The following is a 25184-nucleotide window of genomic DNA, read 5'->3' as shown; positions in this document are numbered from 1 at the left end:
TCAAAAGATAGAAAACTCAATAAAAACCCAGGACACAATCAGAAGAATCAGTACCAAGGATTGTAAAACTAAAAGGAAAAATGAATGCCAAACTCCCAAAGAGATAAAGCTCTCAACAAATATTTCAATGCCTGATAAAACAAAGAATCTTGTGGAATCCCAAAGGAGCATAGAACATTAAGAAATTCTGAAATAGTTCCAAAAATAAATGAAATATGTAAGAAAATAAATTTTAAAAGAACATGTGTCAATATTTCATACCTGCCTATAAAGAAATAAAAAACAAAATTAGCAAAATAGGAGGAAAATCAATCCACTGTAAAGTGTTTCTTCAGAGAAATCAGATGAGAAGCAAAAGGTATTAAAAGAAAAATACATCATCTCTCTAAAAGCTCAAGCTAGTGAACTCAAATGCAAGAAGGACAAGGAAAACCCAAGAATCATAGGACTCAGAAGAACATGACAAATCAAAAAACTTGAACATAATATGAGAAATAGCACAAGAAAACAAAGCCAATCAAAAGAATTCACAGAAAAAAAGAATTTAAAACTCCAAGATAACAGTGGTTAAATTTAGCCATTCCAAAGACCAATAAGAAATTCTGAATGTTGTCAGTAGAAAGACTTTAAAAAATAAAGGAAATGAAATTTAAATAATGCAAAATTATCTTATACCCATAACACTTCAGAAAGGAATGGAATATTATATTATGGAAAGCAAACAAACTAAATGTACAATCCAAAATGACACCTTGTAAAGTTGAGTAGGTAAATAAGGATATTCAACAAAGGAGAGGTATTTAAGAAATTTCTGGGGGGAGATTAAAAAAAATTGGGCACAATATTCAACTTACAAACAATCCAAACAACAGAACCATAAGAAAGATAAGTATAATAACAAAGAAAATAATAATTAATGAAATAAATTACTCCATGTTTAAAGGTTATTTTTAAAAAAAGAACATCAAGAAATTTTAAAAGGATACAAGATGATAAAAAATGTAAGTGGAATTTAAAGAAAGAAATGAAATAAGGTAAAGGAGCACAAGTGAAATAGCATGAATCAAATTCCCTAATACCTTGACAAGTGAGTCAAGATATTTTGTTGGAATTGCATATCGGAAAGATGTATACTTAGTCAATAAATGCTTATTAAAAACCTACTTTACTAGGAATTGTACTAATAGCTGAGACACAAAATATGAATGAGAACATATGATGTGCAGTCATGTCCTACTCTTCATGACTCCTATTTGGGTTTTCTTGGCAAAAGTACTGGAATGGTTTACTATTTCCTTCTCCAGCTCATTTTACAGATGGGGAAACTGAGGCAAGTAGGGTTAAGTGATTTTATTAGAATCACACAGCTAGTAAGTGTCTGAGGCCAGATTTGAACTCAAGATGATGACTTCTATACTTTCTTGAAAGAAAAGGGCTGCAGGAAAATAAGATAGGTGACATAAGTGAAGAAAATAGGCAAATGAGAGGGGAGGGTCACAATCACATGGAAGAGAGTTCTACTTTTATCATTTCTTAAGTCTTTATGAAACAAACCAAGTTAACCAAGTTTTCCACGACTAAAATAAAATTTCATAAGTCCCTGATAATTTTAATGATTATTTTGTTACTGTTTTTTAATAGCACCTATTAATGCTTGTTAGAAATACAATATGGAAATAAATGTTAATAACCTAAAAGGTCCCGTAAATTCCTTAAGTGATTAAATATCACAAGTATTTCCCATTACAATAAACAATACAATTACAATAAACCAACACTAGATGAGAAAATGTCACTTTTTTCATAAATACAAAAAATCAGTATTAATCAGTAGTTATCCCTTTTAGTTTCTCTTCCAACAGAAATGGAAAAATCAGTTTTACAAATGTTTTCGATGACGTCAACATTTTTTCAGTTCTACCATATACTGACAAATTTATTACTTCAGAGTATTTCCAATCTTCTCCTAGTGTATAGGTGTAGTAGTGCATGGTGAGGCTATCATCTTGGGCAGTATCACTTCTAAATACTTCTTTTAAGGTTCTGGTTATCTAGGACTGCCTGGACCAGCCAACTAGATCTTTTACTGCCCCCCCCCCCCTTCTCTTCTTGAGAAGAGGAGGTTTTCTCTATTCCTTACTTGGTTCTCTCAAGAAAAGAGAACTAGTGCCTGAAATGATCAAGTCCAGTATGGGTGAAGCCTGTGGTCATAGAAAAGAGTGGTCTTGGGACAACTAGGCTCATGAGGATAAAATTAACGGTCCCAGCTAGGGTGAATCCCAAGGCACCCAGAAGGTGATGTGAAAGAGAATAGGGGTGTTGAAAGAATAACTACTAGGTCAAGACCGAATTTCAAAATTTCTACCTATTTTGACACAACCAGGTGGGCTGAGAAATGGGGATGCACAGAGGTCTAGGGGAGGCAGCAAGATTAGACAAAACAGTTTTTATTAAAGACACCAAGAACTCCCTAACTTCAGGGAGCTTGAAGTCTCCGGGTTGGACCAATCTTACCCTGACAGAAAAGGGGAGGAAAAAGGCCAACCCCATGGAGAAGCTGATAGAGAATCCGAGGCAGCCCACGAGGAGGGTCCTCGCACTTGCTTACCTGTCCCTGGAGTTGAGGGAGGTGCTGGGGCCCCGTTTCCCTGGACTTGCCTTAGAAAACCAGCTCCCACACACTTTCACCCCTCCTCCCCCACTAATCAGTGGCCGGGGGTTTCACCCTCCCCAGTGCCCCAGCTTCCAGTCAGGAAGAGGCACCCGAGGCTTGGAGCTTTCGGCGTCTCCTCCAATCACAGAGCCGGGAAAGGCGCAGTGGGACGGTGACGTAGCCACCGCTTCCCACTGGTACCTAGAATCCAGCCAGCGCTCCCGCCGCCCCGTCGCATAGCAACCAGCCAAGCCCGAACCTACCCCCCTCCACCCTCCGACTTCTGCCCACTCAAATGTTCGGTCGCTTGGCACCAAATGATGAGTTTCCGGGTTGAACCTGCTTGGCGCAGCGGAAGCCCGCAGATAACCTCTAGAGAAAAAAGTGTCCTAAAGGCTTCGCCTAGACAGCGTCCCCAAGGGGGCTGTCACTCCCTCCCTTTTCTACCCACCTCCCTCCCTTCCCGCCAATTGCTGAACGCTATCAGGGCGTCCTCCAAGTCCTCCGCGTCAATCCCTCTGCTGACCTACTGCCTCCATCCAAGGAGACCCACAGGCGGGGACTATTTGGCTCTGAAATGAACAGCGCTAGTAGAACAGTCAAAAGACAGACGCTAAGCCTTGCGGGAATTGTAGTCTGAAAGCTAAACGAAATGCTACGGAGTTGGCCCAGACTAGAGAGAGCAAAAAACTACACACCCAGCGGTCTTGGCAACTAGGAATCGCTCCTCCTTCCGGCTAATACCTCTTGTCCCCTGCTTGGGTGTAGCTGCAGTTAGAGGTGACCTGCTTGGTTGACTGTAGGTGAGACTGGTCGTTAGTCCCTGAAATTGTCCACCTTCAGCCATGGTAAGTGTCCCAACTTTTCTGCCTCCGCAATTAGCTCTTTCACTTATAGCCGCGCCTGGGGCCTGGTTGGCCGTGAAAGATTGGGGGAGGGGGAGGCAAGGGGAAGAAGACAGCTGTGCTAAAATCGCTGTCCTCAAATTTTCCCCCTCTCGGAAGCTTAAACCTGGGAGTCCTTAAGATCATTTTGTCAAAACTATTTGAGTGGCCCTGCTTGGGAAGGGATTGCTTTCTTCTGTTGAGGCTTACGGAGAAAATGGTATTTCTCCCTTTATCCACCCCCAACCAGGAGGAAGGGTTTCTCTCCCGGGATGGGGGACGATCTTACCTCTTGGGACACCATCCACACACACACACACATACACCAGGTGTGCTTTTTCATCTCTCTTAGGATGCTGCCCTGTTGGGCTAAAAGAGGTGACTGAAGGTTATTCCCTTACGTACCCCGCTACTAGCCAGACACCGTTAAAAATCCAGCATGCCAAAAGGAGAGATTTGCTTGTGTCCTCTCCCCTTTAAATTTCCATTTTATTTTATTTCTGTAATTTTAATAACAGCAAGGGAGACAGTTCCCGTGGGAAAACTTTGACTTGAGAAGGCGATGAAGTGGCTGTGGAGGTGACGCTTTCAGGTGCCCCAGATTAAGATCTACATTTGTGGGTGGAAACGTTCAGCCATATCTAATTTCACAAATGTAACCAGAATGTGTTCGTGTGTCTTGTTTTTATAAGTCTAGGACGTGTATTAGATTCTTAGTATCACTAGTGAATATGCACCATTCTTTCAACGACCCATTTGTTATAAATCTGGAAGAAATTTGTTTTCAATGTAATGCTTTCTAATCTTTTAAGATCTGAGCTCTGGTTTCTTGTGATAGAAGGACAAAGGGCGGGGAAGGGAGTCGATGCTAAGTGTGACGTAGTCAGGATCGGCCTGCTTTTTTTAGGTGATGGGAGTAATTCAATAGAGTCCTAACAAAAAAATGGGGCTCCTGGTTCCAGATATTAGTTACTTGAATTAAACCTACTCTCCGTTAAATTCTTTCTCCTGTTATTAGATAACATCCTAAATGAATGGTATGGTAGTATTCAGTACAGTAATTGATTGGAGGAGCTTGTTATTATAGAATTTAATTTTCACTGTCAAGTAATCAGAATTCTAAAACTTTATAATAATAGGTGCCTTAGAAATTATTTAACTCATTCATTTTACAAATGAGAAAACTGGTGGTGATTATGCAATTTATCTCAAGGTCATTCAGCTACTTAATGACAAATTGAGGATCAGAACCAACTGTCACAACTCTTTGGTCTGGTAACTCTTGGCTGCAGGAAACTGTTGTCTAGATGATATTTTTATTTTAGTAGGAGGGGAAAAAAAGAAATGTTGAAAGGAAAGATCCTAATTCTTAAACTTCTTTTATAGGTACAAAAGCAGCTAAATATGGTATAGTTGGAAAATAATTTAACTTGGTTCTTTTCATGTATTTGATGTATTATCAGTGGAGCTATGCTGTATCTAATTCCTTGAAAGTCATTCTGTTGAAGAGATAAAGTAAAGAAAATATAGTTAGAAGAAACCTTCAAATCTAGTCCAGTTCTCTCCAGTGTACAAATAAGGAAACTGAGACTCAAGGAGAGTTAGGAGATTTGCTCAAGGTCATCTGTGTACAAATAAGGAAACTGAGACTCAAGGAGAGTTAGGAGATTTGCTCAAGGTCATCTGAGTAACATAGCTGGGATATGAATCCAGAATCCTTTGTGCCATATGATCTCCACAGAAATCCTTTAGAAAATTTCCTTGACTTCATTCAGATCTAAACTCAGAACTATAGCTAGATCTCACTGGGTTAATTCCCCTGTTCAGGGTAGCATATGAAGAGAGCCTAATGGAAAAAGGAACCAAACAAACTTTATACACAATTCACAACTGAATCATTTAAAGAGAAAATGTGTCCTTGGTACCTACTGTGGCTAACAAGTATAACAAAAAAAAAAGAGTAAGATAAAAGGACAAATGAAGTTGGGTATCTTCAAAGGAAAACTGAATGAAATGAGAAAGAAAAGAATATTTGTTATAGAAACGTGATGTTGGCGCTTTAGCTTCAGGAGGCACAAAATATTCCCTTGATATATTTTTATAAAAGTAACAAATAACACTGCCCACATCAGAAGGAAGGTCACAAGTTCCATGCTAAATGCAGAAAGGCATTCTTAATTTACATTGTGAAAGAATGCCCAGATAGGTTACTATTATTTTGTACTCTTAGGCAAAAAGAAAAGGAAAATAATGTATTCATTTCTTACCCTATTTTGTTTTTTTCTTTAAAATTCATGATAGTAAATACATACTTATAATACTTCAATCAAGTTGGGATTAAATTCAACATAATAGAAGGATAACTGAGATCTTTCTATTTGGTTCTATAGCCAAGAACTCAATATTTTTGGAATGATGATAAACTAACTGCATACTCTTATTAAGATAAATTGTTCAAATATAGCATGGATCCTGATGCATTCTTTATATATATATATATATGAAGAGAACTGCTGTTAAATAAGAATACATGGTCAATATGGTTAAAAATACTTAGCCACGCTCACCTTAAAAACTTAGATTTACTACTAAAATTAAGTCCAAGAAACTTCTTTGTCTAAGTGACATTTTGTAAAGAACCTTATTTCATTACCTACATCAGAATGGGTTGATATACCATGAAATTGTGTAGGAAAACTGGAAATGAAACATAAGGGAACAGAATCATCTGAAAATAATAAAACACTTAAAACAGTAATTTAGTCAATTTTATTCAAAATTATTTTTAATGTAAAATTTTGTTTTAATATATATATTGTTTTAATGTAAAACCAATATATATTTGAATACTCATTCTAGTATTCCAGTACATTTGTGTACAACTTCTTAGAACTTTGTTTACTAACTTGTAAAATGAGGAAGTTAAACTAAATGGCATTTGAGAGAGCACTGGATTTGTGTAGTTAGTTAGAGGATCTAGATTTGAGGGCTGTACTCTGCACCTTCCTTGTTCTGGCTGGTGTGTGGCCGAGGAAAGAGCGCTTAAGTATAAATTCAAAGAATCTAGGTTTAGATCCTTTCTATGCCACTTGCTCAAGCTATGCTATCTCAGCCAAGACTGTTAGCCCCTGGTGGCTTTCTCCTATAAAATGGAATTAGAATAAATCATCTTAGGACAGCTAGGTGGCCCAGAAAATGGAATGCCAAATGGGGGTGGGGAACAGGGGACTTAGGTTCAAATGTGGCCTCTGGCTCTTCCTGAGTGACCCTGGGTAAGTCACTTAGCCCTATTTGCTTAGCCTTTACCCTTCTGTCTTAGAGTTGTTACTAAGATAGAAGGTAATGGTTTAAAAAAAAAAAAAAAGAAATCATCTCTCAGACCCCTTCCAGGCCGACTGACCTTTAACAAATTGTTTCAAATCGTCTTTGAAAAAAGAGTTATACTAAATGATCTCTAGGGTCCCTTTCATCCTAGAATATACTTGTATGTTTATTCAAAGACAAAGAAGGAAGCTGTCTGAAGAATTAGTAGTACCCTTACCCTGTCAGTGCCAAGTACTCTAATTTTGAACCATACTCAGAGCATGTGACTGTTAAATTTAGCTTTATTATCCAGTCTCTAATTATCTGACTGACTTAAATTGAGAGTGTTCTCATTCTCAATCTGTTAAAAAAGGAACAGACATTTTTGTTTTATTTGCCTATAGAAATATATGTCTTTAACCACCAAAATTGGCTTCTTAGCAACTAAATGCTGTAAAAGTCCCTACTGGATAATGTAGAGCCTAATAGGAGTTAGGTATGTATTCTCTTAAGGTACTCTGGTTCTTTTGCAATATGAACATTTAAAGTTTTGTTGGGAGGAAGAAAGGACAGGGAAGGCAGTGAGCATTTATACAACACCTGCTGTGTTCTTTTACAAATAATTATCTCATTTGAGCCTTATAACAACCCTACTAGATAGGTGTTTACTATTATCCTCATCTTATAATTGAGGGAAATGACACAAACAGAGGTTACTTACATTAAGTTTCTGGGGCTGGATTTCAAATTTGGTCTTCCTGACCCCATGCTCAGACTACCGACTCTGCCATCTAGCTGCCTTTAATTGGAACTACACTACAGTGTTCCCACTTCATCTAGAGGCAGGGTTTCTGAAACGTTATAAATATTAGTAGCTGTAGCCCATACTCTGTGATGAGCCCCAAGTTTCTTAGTCTTTTAACTCATGTATATCTTCAAGTTGAAATGCTACACAGCCATATTGTTTTAAGAGGATCCTTTGAGAATATCTAATCCAGTAGTCCTCAAGGTGTAGGCCAGCAATTCCTCGGGGTCCTCAAGTTCCTTCCAACGGGTCCACAGTCAAAACCATTTTCATAATAATACTAAGACAGTTTAATTTCTAATATGGTAAAAACTTGCAGATGCATAAACAAAAACTTTTGGAGAGGGAAGTGTTTCATAATTTTAAGAAGTCATCTCTAGAATCTTGACACTAAAGAGCTCAAGGACTACTGATCTAGTCCAGTCATCTCATTTGGCAGATGAGGAAATGGAGACAAAGAGAAATTAGTTGAATTGTCCAAGGTCACCTCAGTTGTAAAATAGCAAGGTCAGAGCTAGAACCCAGGCCTTTATGGTTCTTAATACCAGGCTCCTTCTACATGTTGGCATCCCAGGTATAGACTAATCTTGAAAGTGTTATTAGTATATTAATATTACAACCTATGTGCTCATGTACCAGAATCATGGGCATGTTATTTCTTGATCATTGTGTTTAATTGGTGCTCTACTCATTCTGATCACTCTCCAAACCTACAATCCAAAGGTCGGGAGAATTCATGGGTAGGACATTAGCTGCCACAGGGTCCTAGCTCCTACCTTGACAGACCAGATTCCCTACCAGGTGGCATATTTGATTAACCTCCTCCTCTTTGATCTTATGATTGTCAATTGAGCCAGTGTTAAATCTTCTGCCATGTCGTATGTTCATTAGCTACCTCCCATTCCCCATTCCTTGATTCTCCAATAAAAGATTAGGAACACGTGCAGCTCTCTCTCTTTCCACCATCAAAGGAGTCTATGTTGTTGAACTCTTTGTCTCAGAGCCTTCCTTCCTTCTTTCTCCTTCTCTATCCCCTTCACCCATTTTCCCTAGGTTTCTAAGTTTCCTTCTCAGGTGTCCACCCACAAAGATATTAATTTGTGGCTGCAGGCAGTTATATTTCAGAATAGAGACCTTGAAATAGTTTCAGTAAACAGTACACACCAATTCCAACTAAAACATTTTGAAATTATAATTTTCATTTTGTAATATTTTTTTCTTGCTTAATCATGATTTTCACAAAGTTTTTTTGTTTGTTTTAATTTTTCTCTTCCAATTGAGATTCCAACTGGAATGTGAGGTTTAGGAAAGGAAAGGAGAATAAGAGCCATCAGAACACGTCCAGTAGCATATAATTCAGAGACCAGTAATATAAGTAAAACAATATAGTCATTCTGCCTTAAGAGTAGAAATATAATATTTTTTGAAATCTTAGAAAGCTTATGAGAGCATATAGTACAGTTTGGGCATACCAAAGTAAAGGTTTTCTGAAAGATTCACCAACACCACCTTAGCACTTATCCTCTAAATCGCTGAGGAATTCTGATCAATGAAGAGAGTTCATTTACTCACTAGGAAGTGAGTTCCCTATGCCTAGTAAATCACTTATGATTCTTATATTCAGGTACATAGGGAAAAAAACTATTTTGGGTGAAAGTGAAAATAGCTGTGATATTTTTAAAAGATTGGAATGTCTATAATATATTTTATTACCCAGGAACATATTTTATTTATATATATAATTTGATTTGCTTACATATCATGTTTAGTATGGAGGTGTGAAGATCTGGAAAAATCCAAAGGGAAAGTCTTTTTCCAAATTTTATTTTGGGATCAATGAAGAATTCTGTTCTTCAGTAAGTCTCTTTGGGAGAGAACCATTCTTCAATGTATAAACAACTTTGATCTTCAATTCAATTCAACTATCTCTTCCAGTCAAATTTAAAGCAAAGTGGAACAGTAGAATTCCTTACCAAGCCTTGGTTAGAATATATACTAATGAGAACATGTTTGTGATTTTCTGTCTGTGTGCCACCCTGTTGTGTGATCACAGATGGCATTCCTAATACAGTGCGCAGGGCTCCTGCGTGAGTGCCCTATATCAGAAGAGGAACTAGGCCAGAAGACATTTATGTATCTGTATAGATTCATCATGCTAATTGAAAAATATGAAGTACATAAGCCATTAGTGGATCATCTTTGAATATGAACTTTATATTAGGTTGTTTTCAAAAGGAATTAGGCTCTATGATAATAAGCCATTTGTTATTGTATTTGATATTTTGTATATAATATATGTTGTATATATTATATTTAATATTGTTCCCTTCCTATTTTCATGAAGAGGCAACTAAGTGATTCAGTGGATAGAATGCGGAGCCTGAAATCAAGAAAACCAGAGGTCAAAGTTGTGTGCTCTTGGGCATGTCATTGACTTAACTGCTGCCTGCCACATTTTCCTCAGCTGTTTGAGCCCCAAAATTCTCAGGAGGAAATAACAAAATTTTGTTTTCAGCATCCAATTTCTATCTTGTGGCTAGCTGCTATAAATAATCTTGACCCTATGAAAACTGATAAGAGCAATTGAAGAAGATGTGAATTGTTTTGATTAAAACCAATCTGCTCAAGGAAACTACTGCTTCTAATTCAGCAGCAGGGATAGGAATTCTTTTGTTTCTAGGGACCTTTTGCTCTCAGTTCATATTGTGGGTTGCAGTATTATCATATAATTCTTCAGCAACCCCTTTCTTCCTACTACATTTTAGGAATGACATTTCACACAAAAATGACATTTCACACACACAAAAAAAAATGATGTAAGGTATAAATAATCACCAAAATTACAAATATTCCACTATAAATTCTTTAAAGTGCAATCTCTCTTTATATGCTTAATGTGAGTTATCTTCATCTTTGTCAGAATTACAAAGATATATAAATACATGTACATGGGGATATAGAATTATACTTGTAAAATGTCAACTGTATATTACCAGAGCAAAGTAACATTTACTGGAATGCAATTTGTCTTTTTTAAGGGTGACGCCAATCCTGTCAGAGTCCTAGTAACTGGAGCAGCTGGTCAAATTGCCTACTCTCTTCTTTACAGTATTGCTAAAGGAGATGTCTTTGGGAAGGACCAGGTAAGAGTACTTAACAAATATTTATTTAATTGAATTTTATCTATCTGTTCCTGTTTAACTTTACTCTTAATTTTCTGAGGAGAGAATCCTTGATACTGAGGAAGGAAAATGTTCCTGAATTACAAAGTTTTATTTATTTATTATTGTTATATATTCACATATAACATATGTATGTAGTATTTTAAATACTTTTTATTAACAAAACTATGAGTACATTCCTTCAAAGAGAAAAAAAATCCAAGTGATGAGGATGAGAACAACAGCTCTTGCCTCCCTAGAGGTACAGATTTAAAATCAGAAAGACAAGTTTGAGTATTGGCTCTGCTGCTTAATATCTATGTGACTTTTGTAAATCTCTGGAAATATGGAAGGCACAGATGTTTCAGCTATACCATGGATATAGTAATATTCATACTGCCTAACTTGTTGTAATAATCCCAATTTATATAGCATTTGTAAATGACAACTCTGAAGTATAAGTCAAGCATTATCCTCAAGTTATAACTGAGGAAGCTGAGTCTAAAGGTGATGAAGTGATTGACTTAAGGTCACACAGTTAATAAGTTGCAAAGCTTTGATTCAGACCCAGGTCCCCTGACTGTGATCCCCTGCTCTTTCCATCTAACTGCCTTGCAGAGTTACTGTGATAATGAAATGGGATGACGTAAACTGTAAAGAACTGTGTAAACTGAAGCCGTTGTTATTAACCAGTTCCCCCTACCTGGATGGCGTTATGCTTGCTGGATTAGGCAGTTGCACTAAGAGAGCAAATAGAGACTTACTTCACCCAATATGTAAAAGTTTGCTCTTGTGAAATTGCTAAAGAAGAGCCTTCAGTGGTTCAGAAATGTCAAATCTAAAATATTGAGTAACTTCCACAAGCTTTTTGTTCTTCTCATGGCTAAGTTATGAGATACTGTTACAGTGGGGGATAAATATGTTTCATTAGACTCTAGCTTCCTGTAGCCACTAATTAACTTAGTAGTAAGTGAGTATAGAAACATTGTTTTCCTATGTTGCAATATGCAATCTTCATTGTCTATCATAGACTGATTCCACTTCTATATAGGAAATAGACTTAATCTACTACCCTAGGACTAGGCATATGCATTAGAACCACACTCGTAATATCATCTCCTTCAATATTCTGAAGAGTGAGGGTTTCTGGGTTTGGAGGAGAGGAAAGACTACTTCAGGAAAACTAGCAATCCAAAATTCCTCAGAATTCATCACCACAGATGAGAATATACCTATCCAAAAGCATTTCATTGGAATATGGATTCATGTATACTAAGTTTACCATAAGGAGACCCCAAATATCAAAAGTGCCAAGCATTCAATGTATCAAAACATAACAAGTAGCCTTGAAGATTTCAGTATGTTTACTTTCACCAAAACCTGTATTGAGTTTCTGTTGTACTTACTGAATGTTCTTTTATAGTATTGTATGTATAGTATAGTATAATGCAGTGTGCATCTTAACGTAGTTTTAAGTTTTAATAACAATCAGAAACAAAAAAGCCAAGAGATAAAATTCACTAGCCTACAACTGAAAAAAATTGACTAGTCAGAGCTGAAAAGTTTAATAAACAATCAGATATGGTCTGCTTGTTCTATGTCACCTTCAAATCCTACTTGAATTTCCTTGACTTTGTGCCCTCTTTTTTCCCTTTATTTTCATTTTTTTATGTAGTTGTAATCATTATTTATACAAGTCTAGTTCTGATTTTATTCTGTCACCTCACATAGCTTTTTTGTTTCACATTAATCTTAATGGCATTATAACTCCATTAATATGCAATGTTTTCAGTCATTCTGTCATTGTTGGATCTACAAATTGTTTCTAGTCTTTTAGTTTCAATAGAGCAAATATGAATACTTTTGTATAGCTAGACCCTTGTATGTTATTTTTGGACTCATCCCAAATCCCAACTATTGGAATAGCTAGGTCAAAAGGTATAATCAATTTTCTAACTCTTATTGAAGACTAGCATATTGCTTTCCAAAGTATTTGCTCCAATCTGCAATCCTACCAATAATATAGCAGAATTTGTGATTCCCCACAACCTCATAATGATGAAGCTTTATCATTTTATTGCTATTTTTGCTATTCTAGTGCTTGTAAGGTAATTGTCCTGATTGCGTTTCTCTGATTATTAGGAAGTTTGAGTTTCATGCAGTTAATAGAAGTTTGTATTTCCTCCTTCATTATTCCATAGAGAATGTATATTGTAAAGCTAGTAAACATCAGTTTGTTTTTGTGCATTCTGGATTTTGGACTTTTTTTCTGATATGTTTTCTTCAGATATTTTCCCTTAATCTGTATTGACTTGATTTTTTTTTAAAGTCATTCTTATTCATAATTGAAATAAGCATATTTTTTCTTCTAGTTTTAAAATTAATTTTAAAATTTTTATATTTGATTATCTAGTTATAGCTTATTCTGATGCATAGTTTACAGTATGGACACAAAGATCCCTTTATTTAACTTCTGTAGTAAAGAGGATGATCCAGTATAGAAGTGGAAGATGACTTGGTTACTCAACAATTCTGAAGAGTTCAGCCAAAGTATATTTTTACTTGTCCAAGATTCCAGTGTTATCTGAAATCATATTGCGGAGGATATTCATATCAGAGAGCATAGGGAACTAAGCCAGTTTGGACTTAGGTCAGATGTAGATTAATGGTATATTAAATAAAACCTTTTTTTTTTCCTGGCGGAATGATGCCTAAATAGAAGAGTATTAGTGCCCCCCCCCCATTCTATTTTCTCTATTCTGTATTATTGATCCATTCCTCTCTTCTCTTTTTCTAGTGCCAGATAGTTTTAAAATAATTACTTCTTTGCTATTACATTTTAGTAAGTGATTGTATTTGTTCTTCTTTTCTGGTATATCTGCTTGGTATTATTAGCCATGTATTTTCCCCCTATGAATTGTTATGATGATATAATTCAGTGAAATAACTTATTTGGATTTTGATTGATAAGCTCTGTAAGGTGGTTTGGGAAATAAATATTGTTATAGATCTTATAAAAAATTGCCTAGTGTGGAGAATATGATGTAAATTTGCATATAAAAACATTGGGAAGAAATGGAATTTTTTGTTATTTTAACAGGACATAACTTAAACATTGGGGTGCTGTCTTTGTTGTTTGCCAGGCTCTTATTCTTGTCTTGTTGGATATCACTCCCATGATGGGTGTGCTGGATGGTGTAGTAATGGAATTGCAAGACTGTGCTCTTCCCCTCCTGAAAGGTTAGTTACTGGAAACAAAAGGCTTCTGTGGTAGAATTTATCAGCTTCACAAAACAAGTCAAATGGTTGCCTTAGTTGTTTATTAAAGTATGAATCACAGGACAGTAAGATTTTATACCAGAAGTGAACAGCCTGCTAAAGGGTTCTAGTCAGAATTCATCAGTAGTCTCAGCAAAGGACTTGAGCAAAACAATCACAAAATTTCTGAGCTCAGAGGGATTTTACCCCTTAAATCCCTCATCTGATAGATAAGGAAACTAAGGCCCACCGAGTCAGCCAACAATCTCTTATTGAGTACCTGCTATTTCCCAGGCCCTGGGGTACCTCTTTGCACCATGGCTCCAGTTCACCTTTCCAGCCTTATTTCACATTATTCCCTTTAAGTCCTCTGTGATCCAGACCCCAGACAATAACTACACTCCAGTCATGACATTGTCTCTTGCCTCTGGCCACAAGCCTTCCTTCATTTCTGTGTTTTCTCCCCCTTTCTGCCTAGAGAGGTCTTCCTCCTTCATTCCCTGCATTGTAGCCTACTTATCTGAGTACGTGTTTTATCCCTCCAATAGAGTTAAAGCTCCTTGAGGGCAGGGACATTTGTGGCATCATTTAGCCTGATACTTCAAGGATCTAATTTTGTCAACTTGGCGCTTCTACCATAAACACAGTCTGCTCCTCCACTGCTGTGTAGATGCCTGGCTAAGGAATTCACATTTTATCCTTGAGACAACAGGGAGTACTCAGGATTCTGAAACAGGAGATTAGTCATGTCAGACTTATGCTTTAGAAAGATTAAGAATTCAAGAAAGAAGTTCATCCCTGTGTATGTATAGATTTAAGAATTATATGGGTAAAAATAATCATTGAACCCATGGAAACTGATGAAATTGTTTAAAGAATAAGAGAAGAACACCTTAGGGGAAACCCACACCAAGATTGTGGAAGCAGGATCAGGAATGAGAGAAGGAGGCTGAGCGGGATGGTCAGAACCAGGAGAGTAGTTTAACAGGAATAAGTGTGATCAGCGGCAAGATCCAGAAGTGTGAAAAATGAGACAAGTCCATCAGAATGATCAGTGCAGGTCATTTCTGAAAGTAGTTTCAGTAGAATTGGATGGTTAGAAACCAAGTTCTTGGGAAGGCTAAAAAGTTAGCAGATCGTGAGGTGAAGGGGGGAAAGAGGGAAAGAACAAGCATAAATCACTGGCCTCAAAACTTCTTTGATCTTATACCCCAAATATAACTCCCCCACACACTACTGTAATTTGTACATTATGAACTATACATATATAGATATTAGAAAAGAATAGAATAAAGTTGAAACAAGCAATTCATCTTATTCATCATAAAAAAAAATCAACTGAGGAATTTAAGGGACATCTACCACTATTGCATTCTGGCTGATGCTGCTGAGGTAGAAGAAGAGAGGAAGAGCAAGTGTGGGCAGACCAAGGGCTCGACCCACCCACCCAACCAGGTAGAGGAGTGCCAGTGACTGAAAATGTGTTAAACAGTTGGGTTGCTCTCCGTACTGTGTGCTCCCTACAGTATTCAAACTCCCATTCAGAAATAACTAGTGTATATGATTAGGACTTTGGCATTGAAAGGGTGGGAGGGAAATAGAGAGAAAGCAAAGGTGAACTCTCAAGGAGATCACAGGGTTAAATTATTTTATTTGTTTTTCTTTTAAGTATGAAAAGGTATGAGCATGTTAATAGACAATAGGAAAGGGGCCGATAAGTAAGGCAATACCAAAGAAGAGACAGGAAGAGTTGATCAAGGACATGTTAGCTGTAGCCAGGAGAAGCACGCCATTGTCCTGGGCTTAGGCAAGTGGGAGAAACAGGAAAGAATGGAGAGCTTCTGAGGTGTGGCACAGGAGACTTATGGAAGCTTGCAGCAAAGGATCACAGTGTTCTTACCCTTGCACCCCTCCATAACCATCCCAACCAGTGCATACTAGTAAAATGAAATTGTTGCAAAAGTGTCAGATGAGAGGGTCCTTCAAATGGTAACTTCTGATGAGCTTTCCTTTTTGTCTGTCTTACAGATGTTATTGCAACAGATAAAGAAGAGATTGCCTTCAAAGACCTGGATGTAGCAATTCTGGTTGGCTCCATGCCAAGGAAGGAAGGCATGGAGAGGAAGGACTTACTCAAGGCAAATGTGAAGATTTTCAAATCCCAGGGAATGGCTTTGGAAAAATATGCCAAAAAGACTGTTAAGGTGACTTGTCTGGTTCTTTTCTTTTTTCACTTGAAATATCTCCTTGCTTTCAGCAGAACAGACAGAAATTTTTTTTTGGAGATCTTCTCAACAATTTGCCTTTATGTAACCCAATGCATTAGTAAATACAGAAAGTACTTAAATAATTCATGGTCTGTTTTTTTCATAGTAAGTAATTTCTTTTTCTGTTTTATTTTTATGAAGTTGTGGAAATCCTTTTGCAAAAGTCTCAGGAAATGTATAGAGCTTTTTTAAAATGAGGTGGCAACTTCAAACCTCTTTAAATTATCCACAAAGACTCTTAAAGTTGCTGGTATTTTACTTTGCTGTATAACAACAAAGGCAATAAGCATTTATTAAACACATTGAATATAAGACACTATGCTAAGTGTTAGGGACACAAGTACTAGTCATAAGTAATGGAGGAGATTACATGCTAATGAGGGAAGATAACAAACAAAAGAGACATGAGAAAAGGACTTTGTGGTGGGAATAGAATACCATGTGGGGACATGGTCTTTAAGTCAAGAAAGTCAGGAACAAAAACCAGAGTAGAATGAAGATTGGCCATCTTCCTCCAAATGTAGATTCTGGGAGTCACTCTTCCATGGGAGAAAGGGACCAGATTGGCAAAGAGATATTCTAGGGTGAGAAGGGATTGGGGTGGATTTGATATTCCAAGATAAGATTGTGCTAGGATCCAGGGGAAATTCCAAGATGAAAGAGTAGCTGAGACAAAGTTTTAAAGTCTGAAAAAACCAGTAGCAGAACTAGAAGAGGGAATATAGATGAGTTCTTGAATATTACATTACATTATAATATTACAGCTAGTTAGCTGTATGTTTATTCAGTGGTATAAGTCACGGACATAGAGTAATAAAAATGAAAGATCTCATAATTTTCCTCCCCTTAGACTTTGCTAAGTTATATGAAAAGATCAATGAATGTAGAAGTAATGTTTCAAGTAATGCCCACAGAGATGTACTCATTTGTCCCTTAAAATTGTCTAAAAGAATTCAGTATGTTTGGGGTTTAGTTTTGTTGTAGATTTTGAGAACTCTCATTCAGATGCCTTTGATGAAGGGGAGCCTGGATTCTTACGGTTTTGCTAGTAAAGTATCGCAGGGTCCAGTTGTAATAATAATAATCATAGCAACTAGCATTTATATAGTATGTTAAAGTTTGTAAAGCACTTACCAAATATCTCATTTGATCCTCAACAACCACCCTGGGAGGTAGTTGCTATTGTTATCCCCATTTTATAGATGAGGAAACCGAGGGAGGCATATATTAAGTGACTTGAACAGAGTATAGAACTAATAAAGTCTGAGGCAGGATTTAAATTCCTGCTTGTTCCAGATCTAGCATTTATTTCTGTCCACTTTGTCACTTCACTAAGCTCTACTAAGATGGAAAGGTTTTGAGTGTTGGTCTAATGATGGGTTGTTGTGACTTTCACCTAAACACCAGCCCAGCCAAGTTAAGAAAAATTTGTCACCCTGTATAGCCAAATTGATAATGAACTTTTTAGCCGCAGAGCTAACCATCTCCTAAAGTACAGAAGAATTGCAGTGCGTCCATGGAGAGAGTAAATACACCTTTGTAAATCACGGATAATTGAAGTGTTTACTGAGAAAATACTTCATTGTTGGACCATACTGTTTCCCTGTTATTAACATAATAAAAACTTATTAGCTTAATATTAATTCTTTAATAAAATAAACTCTTATTTAAGAAGAACCTAATTGGAACCTACCCTTTTAAAAATGGCAGATTTCAAGAAACAAATTTAAGTCATCATTAGTCAAAAATGTAACTTCCCAGAATGTGTCATGAAAGAACAGACATGGTTCATTACACTATCTACAACAGGTATTGGCTAGGTTTACTGCTGTCTACTTCCTGAGGCAATAAAGAACTTTCTCATTCATACACATTTCATTAAAGACTCATTTTTTTTCCCCAAACATGCTATTCTCTCTATACTCTTTGATTTGGGTTTCATTGTATGGTGGGTATATTAAAATATTTCCCCCAAAAGACTAAAAAGTTATTTCATATAACATTTAATGAAGCTAATTGTATAATGTTCTCTTAATTGCCTTCTTTTTTTTTAAACCCTTACCTTCATCTTGGAGTCAATACTGTGTATTGACTCTAAGGCAGAAGAGTGGTAAGGGCTAGGCAATGGGGGTCAAGTGACTTGCCCAGGGTCACACAGCTGGGAAGTGTCTGAGGCCAGATTTGCACCTAGGATCTCCCGTCTCTAGGCCTGGCACTCAATCCACTGAGATACCCAGCTTCCCCCTCTTAATTGCCTTCTAATTCCTCTTTTGAATTGCCTAAAAAGTTCATTTTTCTCACTTCCTAACTCTTTGGAGCCAGTAATGAATATTATTGGGGGTGGGGGTCTTTTGAAGAAAGATATTACTTCAGATTGCTTTTTTTAAATTGAGATTGCTCAAAGATCAGTGCTAGTTAAGAAGTTCATCTTTACTCTTCCTCTACTTAATTCATGGGAATCAGATTCATTGCCTTTACTTACACATTAACCAGTTGAAATTTGATTTCTTAGAAAATAGCCACAAAAAATTGGGTTTTGTGCATGGATCCATTTTTCTGATAGATATGTAGAATCTTTTATATGTCAGTGTACCTTTTATGGTAGGTGGATAGCGATCAACGCTAACTGTTCTCGAGGACCACAAGATACAAAATGGAAAGAGGCTGACCTTGGCTCTCAGACTTTAACAACCAGAAAAACTTGTTGATTAATGATAGTTTTCTTTGGAGTGTCACAATGACCAAGCACCAATAAAAATGGAGTCAATCTTAAGAGGTGAAGCCTGACAGCAAACTAAGGTCAATGAACTTATTTTGTTCCTGTGAACTTTGTGATCATCATTTCACAAATAATCGAGTCCTTCCTCTCCAAACGTACTCTTACATTAACTGAGAAGGCTATTCCTGTTCATCAAGATATTGATCATTCTGATTCATACTTCCTTCTTTCTCTCCTCCTCTTTGCCAGGTTGTGGTTGTTGGAAATCCCGCCAATACCAATTGCCTGACAGCTTCAAAGATGGCCCCATCAATCCCCAAGGAGAACTTCAGCTGTTTGACTCGCCTGGATCATAACCGAGCTAAGTCTCAGGTGAGCAGACTTGAGTGTCAAACCAGCCATTTTCTTGTTAATCTCCTTCTAGCATGCATTTTGTGAATTTCTAGGTAGGCAAGTAGTAAGCAATTTCTGGGGTTTTTGTAAAGTCTCTGTTACAATCTCTATTTTTAATTGATGCTAATGATGATTAATTTTTACTTTATGTGTTCAAGTAGCTGCAGCTCCTTCTGATGTGCTCTATACCCTGCATTTCAAATAGTTCCTCAGCCTTCTTCCTCTGGCATGTCTAACTTAACCCGATCCTTTTTTTTTTTTTGAGATTTAATAGGTTGTAGGTCGTTTGCTAAAGAAACTGAGAACTTTCCTTTTCAAAGCAGAGAATAAGGTGGAAGCTGGGTTTAAAAAAAAAGTTGAAGAACCACCACGTTGGCCATTGTCTGTTCTTTGACCACATGTCGAGGAAACTTGGCAGAGAAAAGCTGGCAGGGGGGAGGGTAACAGAGCAGACTCTGGTTTCATCAGACAAAGGAAATCATTTCAGGTTTCTTTTATGAAATCGAAGTTGCTCAGAATGTTCGTTTGCCTATTGGAATGATCTCAGAAAAATCATAATTTGCCCCAGATTATCTTACTGAGTGACTAAAACTATTATCATTATTATTGTGGTTATTATTTCATAGATTCAGTCAGAGGTTTACTATATGACCCACACCAGATTAAAATGTAATTGGGAAATATATGACCAAATTAACAAAAATATAATAAAACATAGTTAACATTACTTTTTAAAACTATGTCCCTTTGCACCTCATTTCTATTTGAGTTTGACCCGAACGTGATAAATGACTTGTTCAGGGTCACACAGAAGGACAGGTTCGAAGGTCTTCCTTTCTCCAGGCCCAGTGCTATACTCATGGCACCATCTTTCACCGGGATAACAGGCCTTAGGACGGCCTTGTCAGTACTCATACAAGGATTTTTTTTTCCAAAGGGAATTTTTCTTTCTAAATAACATGATCTAGTAGATAGTCTCCTTCCTTAAACATTCAAGCAAGTCACACCACTTCTCTAGGCCTCAGTTTCCATGTCTGTAAAAGGAGGGAGCAGCCACGGTCCTCCGAGCACCCTGAGCTCGTGAGAGATGAAAGGAAGGCCAGTGCATTTCTGCCCCAGGAACTGCTTCTCTGCCGAGCCGGGCCCAGGCGTCCGGAGTGTGCCAGCCTTCATTCCTTGGAAGGCCCTCAGTGTGTGCCGCCCACATGGTTAGCCGCAGGCCGGGGCTGGGCCCCGGGGAGAGGCCGTACACCCATCCTGGACATGGCAGCTCTGCACCAGAGCTGGGAGCGAGGGGGCCAGCGGCTGGCTCCCAATGCCCACTTTCCCGCCTTCCCTCTGTGAGCCCACACCAGCCCTGCAGAGCTCAGGCAATTGCAGGGAACAAAGGGGAGACTGGGAGGCCAGGAGGCCATGGCCAGATGGGGCAGTGGGAGCGGGGAGGCTGCCTCTGCCCCAGGCTCTGGGCCTCATACCGGGACACGAGGACAAGGAGAAAAGCCTCCCTGCACTCCCAACAGAGGAAACCCACATCCCATGCAGCAGAGGGTGTCATGGAGGGGATCAGGAAGGCTCCACGTAGCCTGGGGTCCTTAGCAGCGTCAGGGAAGAGCCAGGCATTGCACCCGGCAGAGGAGAGACTGCAGAGGCAGTCTGGGAGAGGGAGTCTTACACGTAAGGGATGACGGTTAGTGTGGCTGGATTCTAGGGTATCTAATGTGCAAGAAAACAACAAAGGGGCAGCGAGGTACCTCTGTGGGTAGGGAACCAGGCTTGGAGATGGGAGATTCTGGGTTCAAATTTGGGCTCAGACACTTCCTAGCTGTGTGACCCTGGGTAAGTCACTTCCTATAGTTGCCTATCCCTTCTGGCTCTTCTTCCTTGGAACCCGAATTTAGTATCCGTTCCAAAATTCTGAAAGAAAGAGACAACAAAGGTAGGAAGGGCCCAGTTTACAAAGGATCAGGAATAGAGTTGGGTTCCTTTTGTTTTCATGAATTTGTGACTAAAGTGTTTTACCAAATTAGCCTCAACCAACATCAGTGTATTGCAAATATAAAATTTAAACTTTGTTTTGGGAGATCCCTATTGAGACCAGGAATGTCTCACACTTTCCAAATATAAAGCCTGAGAATCTTAGCCCTTAGAGAGGCCTCACCCAGCTCTGTCCTTGTGCCTGTGGGGAAACTGGAGCTCAGGAATCAGATGGGTCACCCAAGCGTCCCTAGGAAGAGGCATAAAACTGATTCTGGAGCATATCAGATCCGCACTCGACTCCCCATCCTCCTCCCTGCGCCCCATGAAGTCCCTCGTTTTCCTGTGGAAGGAAATCTCCCGACTGACCATTACTGGCTCCTTCCACCATATGGCAATTTTCAGAGTTTTAAAATAGAATGTGCAGCACAAAAACTGTCCCGGGAGGTTCTCTCAGGTATAAGGACCACTTGCACCAATAAACCCTCTTTACTGACATTGGGCAGCCCGTTCTCCACAACTTTTCATCTTAGGGGGATGCCTGGGGCACTGGGTGCTTAAGAGATTTGCCCTGGGGCATGTGGTCTGTGCGGGTCAGACAGGACTTGAACCAGGCTTCTTGTTTCCAGGGCTGGTTGTCTCTACAGTACACAAACTACTTAGCACCTCTCTGCTACTGTGCACAACTCATTTCTTTAGCTGAAAGTGATGGATGGAGTGAATTATGAATTATTATTGCATCGTACCATAGAAGTTTCAGAAAATAAAATTGATTTTGTATTGATCATATTTATGTATATGTGTGTATATATATTTACATATGCAGTTTCTTTTTTAAAATCAATTTACTGTCAAAGTACTACACCAAAAAAAAACAAAAAAATAGATTACTTATTGTGAAGGCTACTACCTAAAACCGATCATTTTCAGATGTTAGCAAAATGCTTAGAGATTCCCTCAAAATTTCAGAAGTCTTTTAATCCTAATTTGAAGTAGATTCCAAATATGAATAGCACTTTAAAACAAAAGGAATGTATGTTTTATGTTCAATTAGATTGCTCTTAAACTTGGCTTGACTGCCAATGATGTCAAGAACGTCATTATCTGGGGGAACCACTCCTCCACTCAGTATCCAGATGTTAACCATGCCAAGGTTAACTTGCAAGGAAAAGAAGTTGGTGTTTATGAAGCTGTAAAGGATGACAGCTGGCTCAAGGGAGACTTTATCACGGTAAGAAAAATCACTTTAGACCCCAAACACTATTCTAAGGAACTCTGGGAAGATCCCCTGCCTTGCCTCTCTTGGAGTCGGGGGACTCTAAATACGTGAATAAACAGCAGCATACAGGGAGACACTGAGCCAGCCAGAGGTTACTTGGCTCCCTTTTCACTGCTGGGTGCCAGCGTAGATGGAGATTAGGAGCAAAGTTCTTCCTCATCTGAGGCACAGTGCTGAACCTTTGCTCTCCATCCTTTCTGCACAAATGATCCTTACTTTACCCTTGTTAACTGTTTTTGTTCTGAAGTTGTGTGTGTCTTGCTAGATTATAAACATCCCTAAAGGAAGGCACTAGACCTTCGCCCTGTCCCATCCCTACTCTTTTCTCCTGAATACAGCGTGAATGCCCATTTTTGTTGTCTATGGAGCTCATTCTTGGGACTTGAGAATTTGGTCCTATTTGTGTTCCCAAGATTGGGGGGGGGGACTTATATTCTGAACTGTAGGGCCATCTGAGGCTTTTTTTTTTATCCGAACCTAAAGTCGAATCTTGGAAAAACAGATTAGTCTTGGTAGCCCATGACTGGAAATGTCAGGCACCAATCCGATTGTCATCAGATTGGATGTGGTTGAACCCATTGCCTCCATGCTGACGTTTTCCTGAAGTTGGCGGCAGTAACTGGGTGGATACTGCTGGTGGACACTGCGGCAGCTTGTCCCTCTCAGCCCCTAAAGACTCGCCCCTTGCAGGGTTGGCACAGAGGAGGGTGCCGCGGGTAGATCCAGTTGTTATTGGGAGGAGACTTTCCCCACCGCTGCTTTCCTTTATCAGCAGCATTTCTGTGTGAGGAAATCTAGATTTTTAGCCCTTCGTGTCTTCTGGTTAATATTCCTCAAATAGTAAAGTACCTATTTGCATTGAGCTCATTGTTTTGTGAGTGACAGCTTTAAATAGATAGGAAACACGAGGAGCACCAGCAAGTAATCCATTTATTTTTCTCCCCACTCCAGACTGTTCAGCAGCGTGGTGCAGCTGTCATTAAGGCTCGAAAATTGTCTAGTGCGATGTCAGCTGCCAAAGCAATCTGCGACCATGTCAGAGATATCTGGTTCGGAACTCCGGAGGTAATCCCGGCGGATCGCCAGCCTGGGAGCCCCGCTTTGTTTGCATATTTGTCACCTGCATTTCCCCCAAGTACCCCATTGCCGAGTCTATATTAACAAAGAATGCGAGTGGCAAGGCGGGTTTTAAATTGTATTAACACAGGATTGTCCGTTAGAAGCAGGCAGCCCAGCGGGGAGGAGGCGCGGGGTGTTGCGGCGCCCCATAAACCCTTGTTCTTTTCAGGGAGAATTTGTCTCCATGGGAGTCATCTCCGATGGCAACTCCTACGGCGTCCCGGAAGACTTGCTCTACTCATTCCCTGTTGTAATCAAGGTGAGTGTATGGTGCCCCGCTGGCTTGGGTTGGGCTTGTGCAGTGGGTCCGCTTGAGCGGCTGCTTCCTCAGACAAGGGATATGCCTCAGGCTGGGTGAATGAGGACCATCTCACACCGTGGACCGCAGAGCCTGTCTGTCTGTCTGACCCGGTGAGAGGGGGCCGTGGGCGGTGCCAGAGAGCCCCGAGTTCAAGGCTGGCTTTTTGTGGGCAAATCACGGCTGGTCTGAACAGCAACAGTTGGTCCAGCATGATTGTTGGGAGATTATTTCCTCAGGAAATACTTATTTTTTAGTGTTTATTCAGTATTCCTCCCCTTCCCCCCCCCCCCATTCAGTATGCCTTGCTTTGAATACAGACCAGCTCTCCTGTGGGGGGTGGGGCGGGTATGGAGCTGTCTGGGTGGAGCTCCCTACTAGGTTGTGATTGGGGCTTGAGGGATCTCCGAGGGAAGGCGTCGCCTGGCACCCCAAACCCTGCCGGGTGCCCTTGTGCCATTTTATAGCGGAGAACATGGAGAGGAGTGAAGGTCCCAGGATTGGCCAGGTTTGGGCTGGGACCTTCACTGCAGGCCTAGCACACACTTCACTCAGATCCCAGCTGCTGCACCCCGGGGTCCTCAAATCCAAACGCCCCCTCCCCTACACCCATGCACCCCTCCCTCTGGGGAAAGGAAGCCAACCGAGGTTCCACGATACTGACTTGCCATTATTCCTCACAGAATAAATCCTGGAAGTTTGTGGAAGGCCTCCCCATCAATGATTTCTCCCGTGAGAAGATGGATCTTACTGCAAAGGAACTGTCGGAAGAAAAAGAGACCGCTTTTGAATTTCTTACCATTGCATGACTAGACAAATATCATGATATTACAAAACACATAAAACCCGAAAAATATAAGTGTCGTCTTTAAACCTAGTACCAAATAATGATACTGTACTTGACAAAACTACTTATGAAAAACCATGCATTAAAAAATTGTGTGCTTCTTGGTACAGACTTGTGCCTACTATATCATCATGTTATCAAATGGTGTTAGTGACGAAGTATAAATAAAAATGACGGGCTCTAATTCAGGCTGTCTTCTGAGTTATTGGATCTCTTTTCTGTTT

At 39.1% G+C, this 25184-nt stretch overlaps 2 protein-coding genes across 2 annotated transcripts in view; one reads left to right on the top strand and one right to left on the bottom strand.

The window, feature by feature from the left end:
* WDPCP (WD repeat containing planar cell polarity effector) overlaps window positions 1-2945 on the bottom strand; it is a 380194-nt gene extending 377249 nt beyond the window's left edge. The window contains exon 1 of the mRNA XM_007476757.3: window positions 2609-2945. The gene's annotated coding sequence lies outside the window, so the exon portion shown is untranslated. The remainder of the gene's footprint in view (window positions 1-2608) is intronic.
* Window positions 2873-25144, top strand: MDH1 (malate dehydrogenase 1). The gene is made up of 9 exons (XM_001374861.5): window positions 2873-3501; window positions 10684-10788; window positions 13950-14046; window positions 16093-16268; window positions 19300-19422; window positions 22472-22648; window positions 23648-23761; window positions 23985-24074; window positions 24797-25144. The coding sequence occupies exons 1-9, from the start codon at window positions 3499-3501 to the stop codon at window positions 24920-24922; spliced, it is 1011 nt and encodes a 336-aa protein (XP_001374898.1). The 5' UTR covers window positions 2873-3498; the 3' UTR covers window positions 24923-25144.
* Window positions 25145-25184: the final 40 nt, after the last annotated feature.

Source organism: Monodelphis domestica, chromosome 1 (genome assembly GCF_027887165.1).
Source record: "Monodelphis domestica isolate mMonDom1 chromosome 1, mMonDom1.pri, whole genome shotgun sequence".
Lineage (NCBI taxonomy): Eukaryota > Metazoa > Chordata > Mammalia > Didelphimorphia > Didelphidae > Monodelphis > Monodelphis domestica.
The sequence above is the reverse complement of the archived record's forward strand: the minus strand, read 5'-3'. Positions and strand labels throughout refer to the sequence as shown.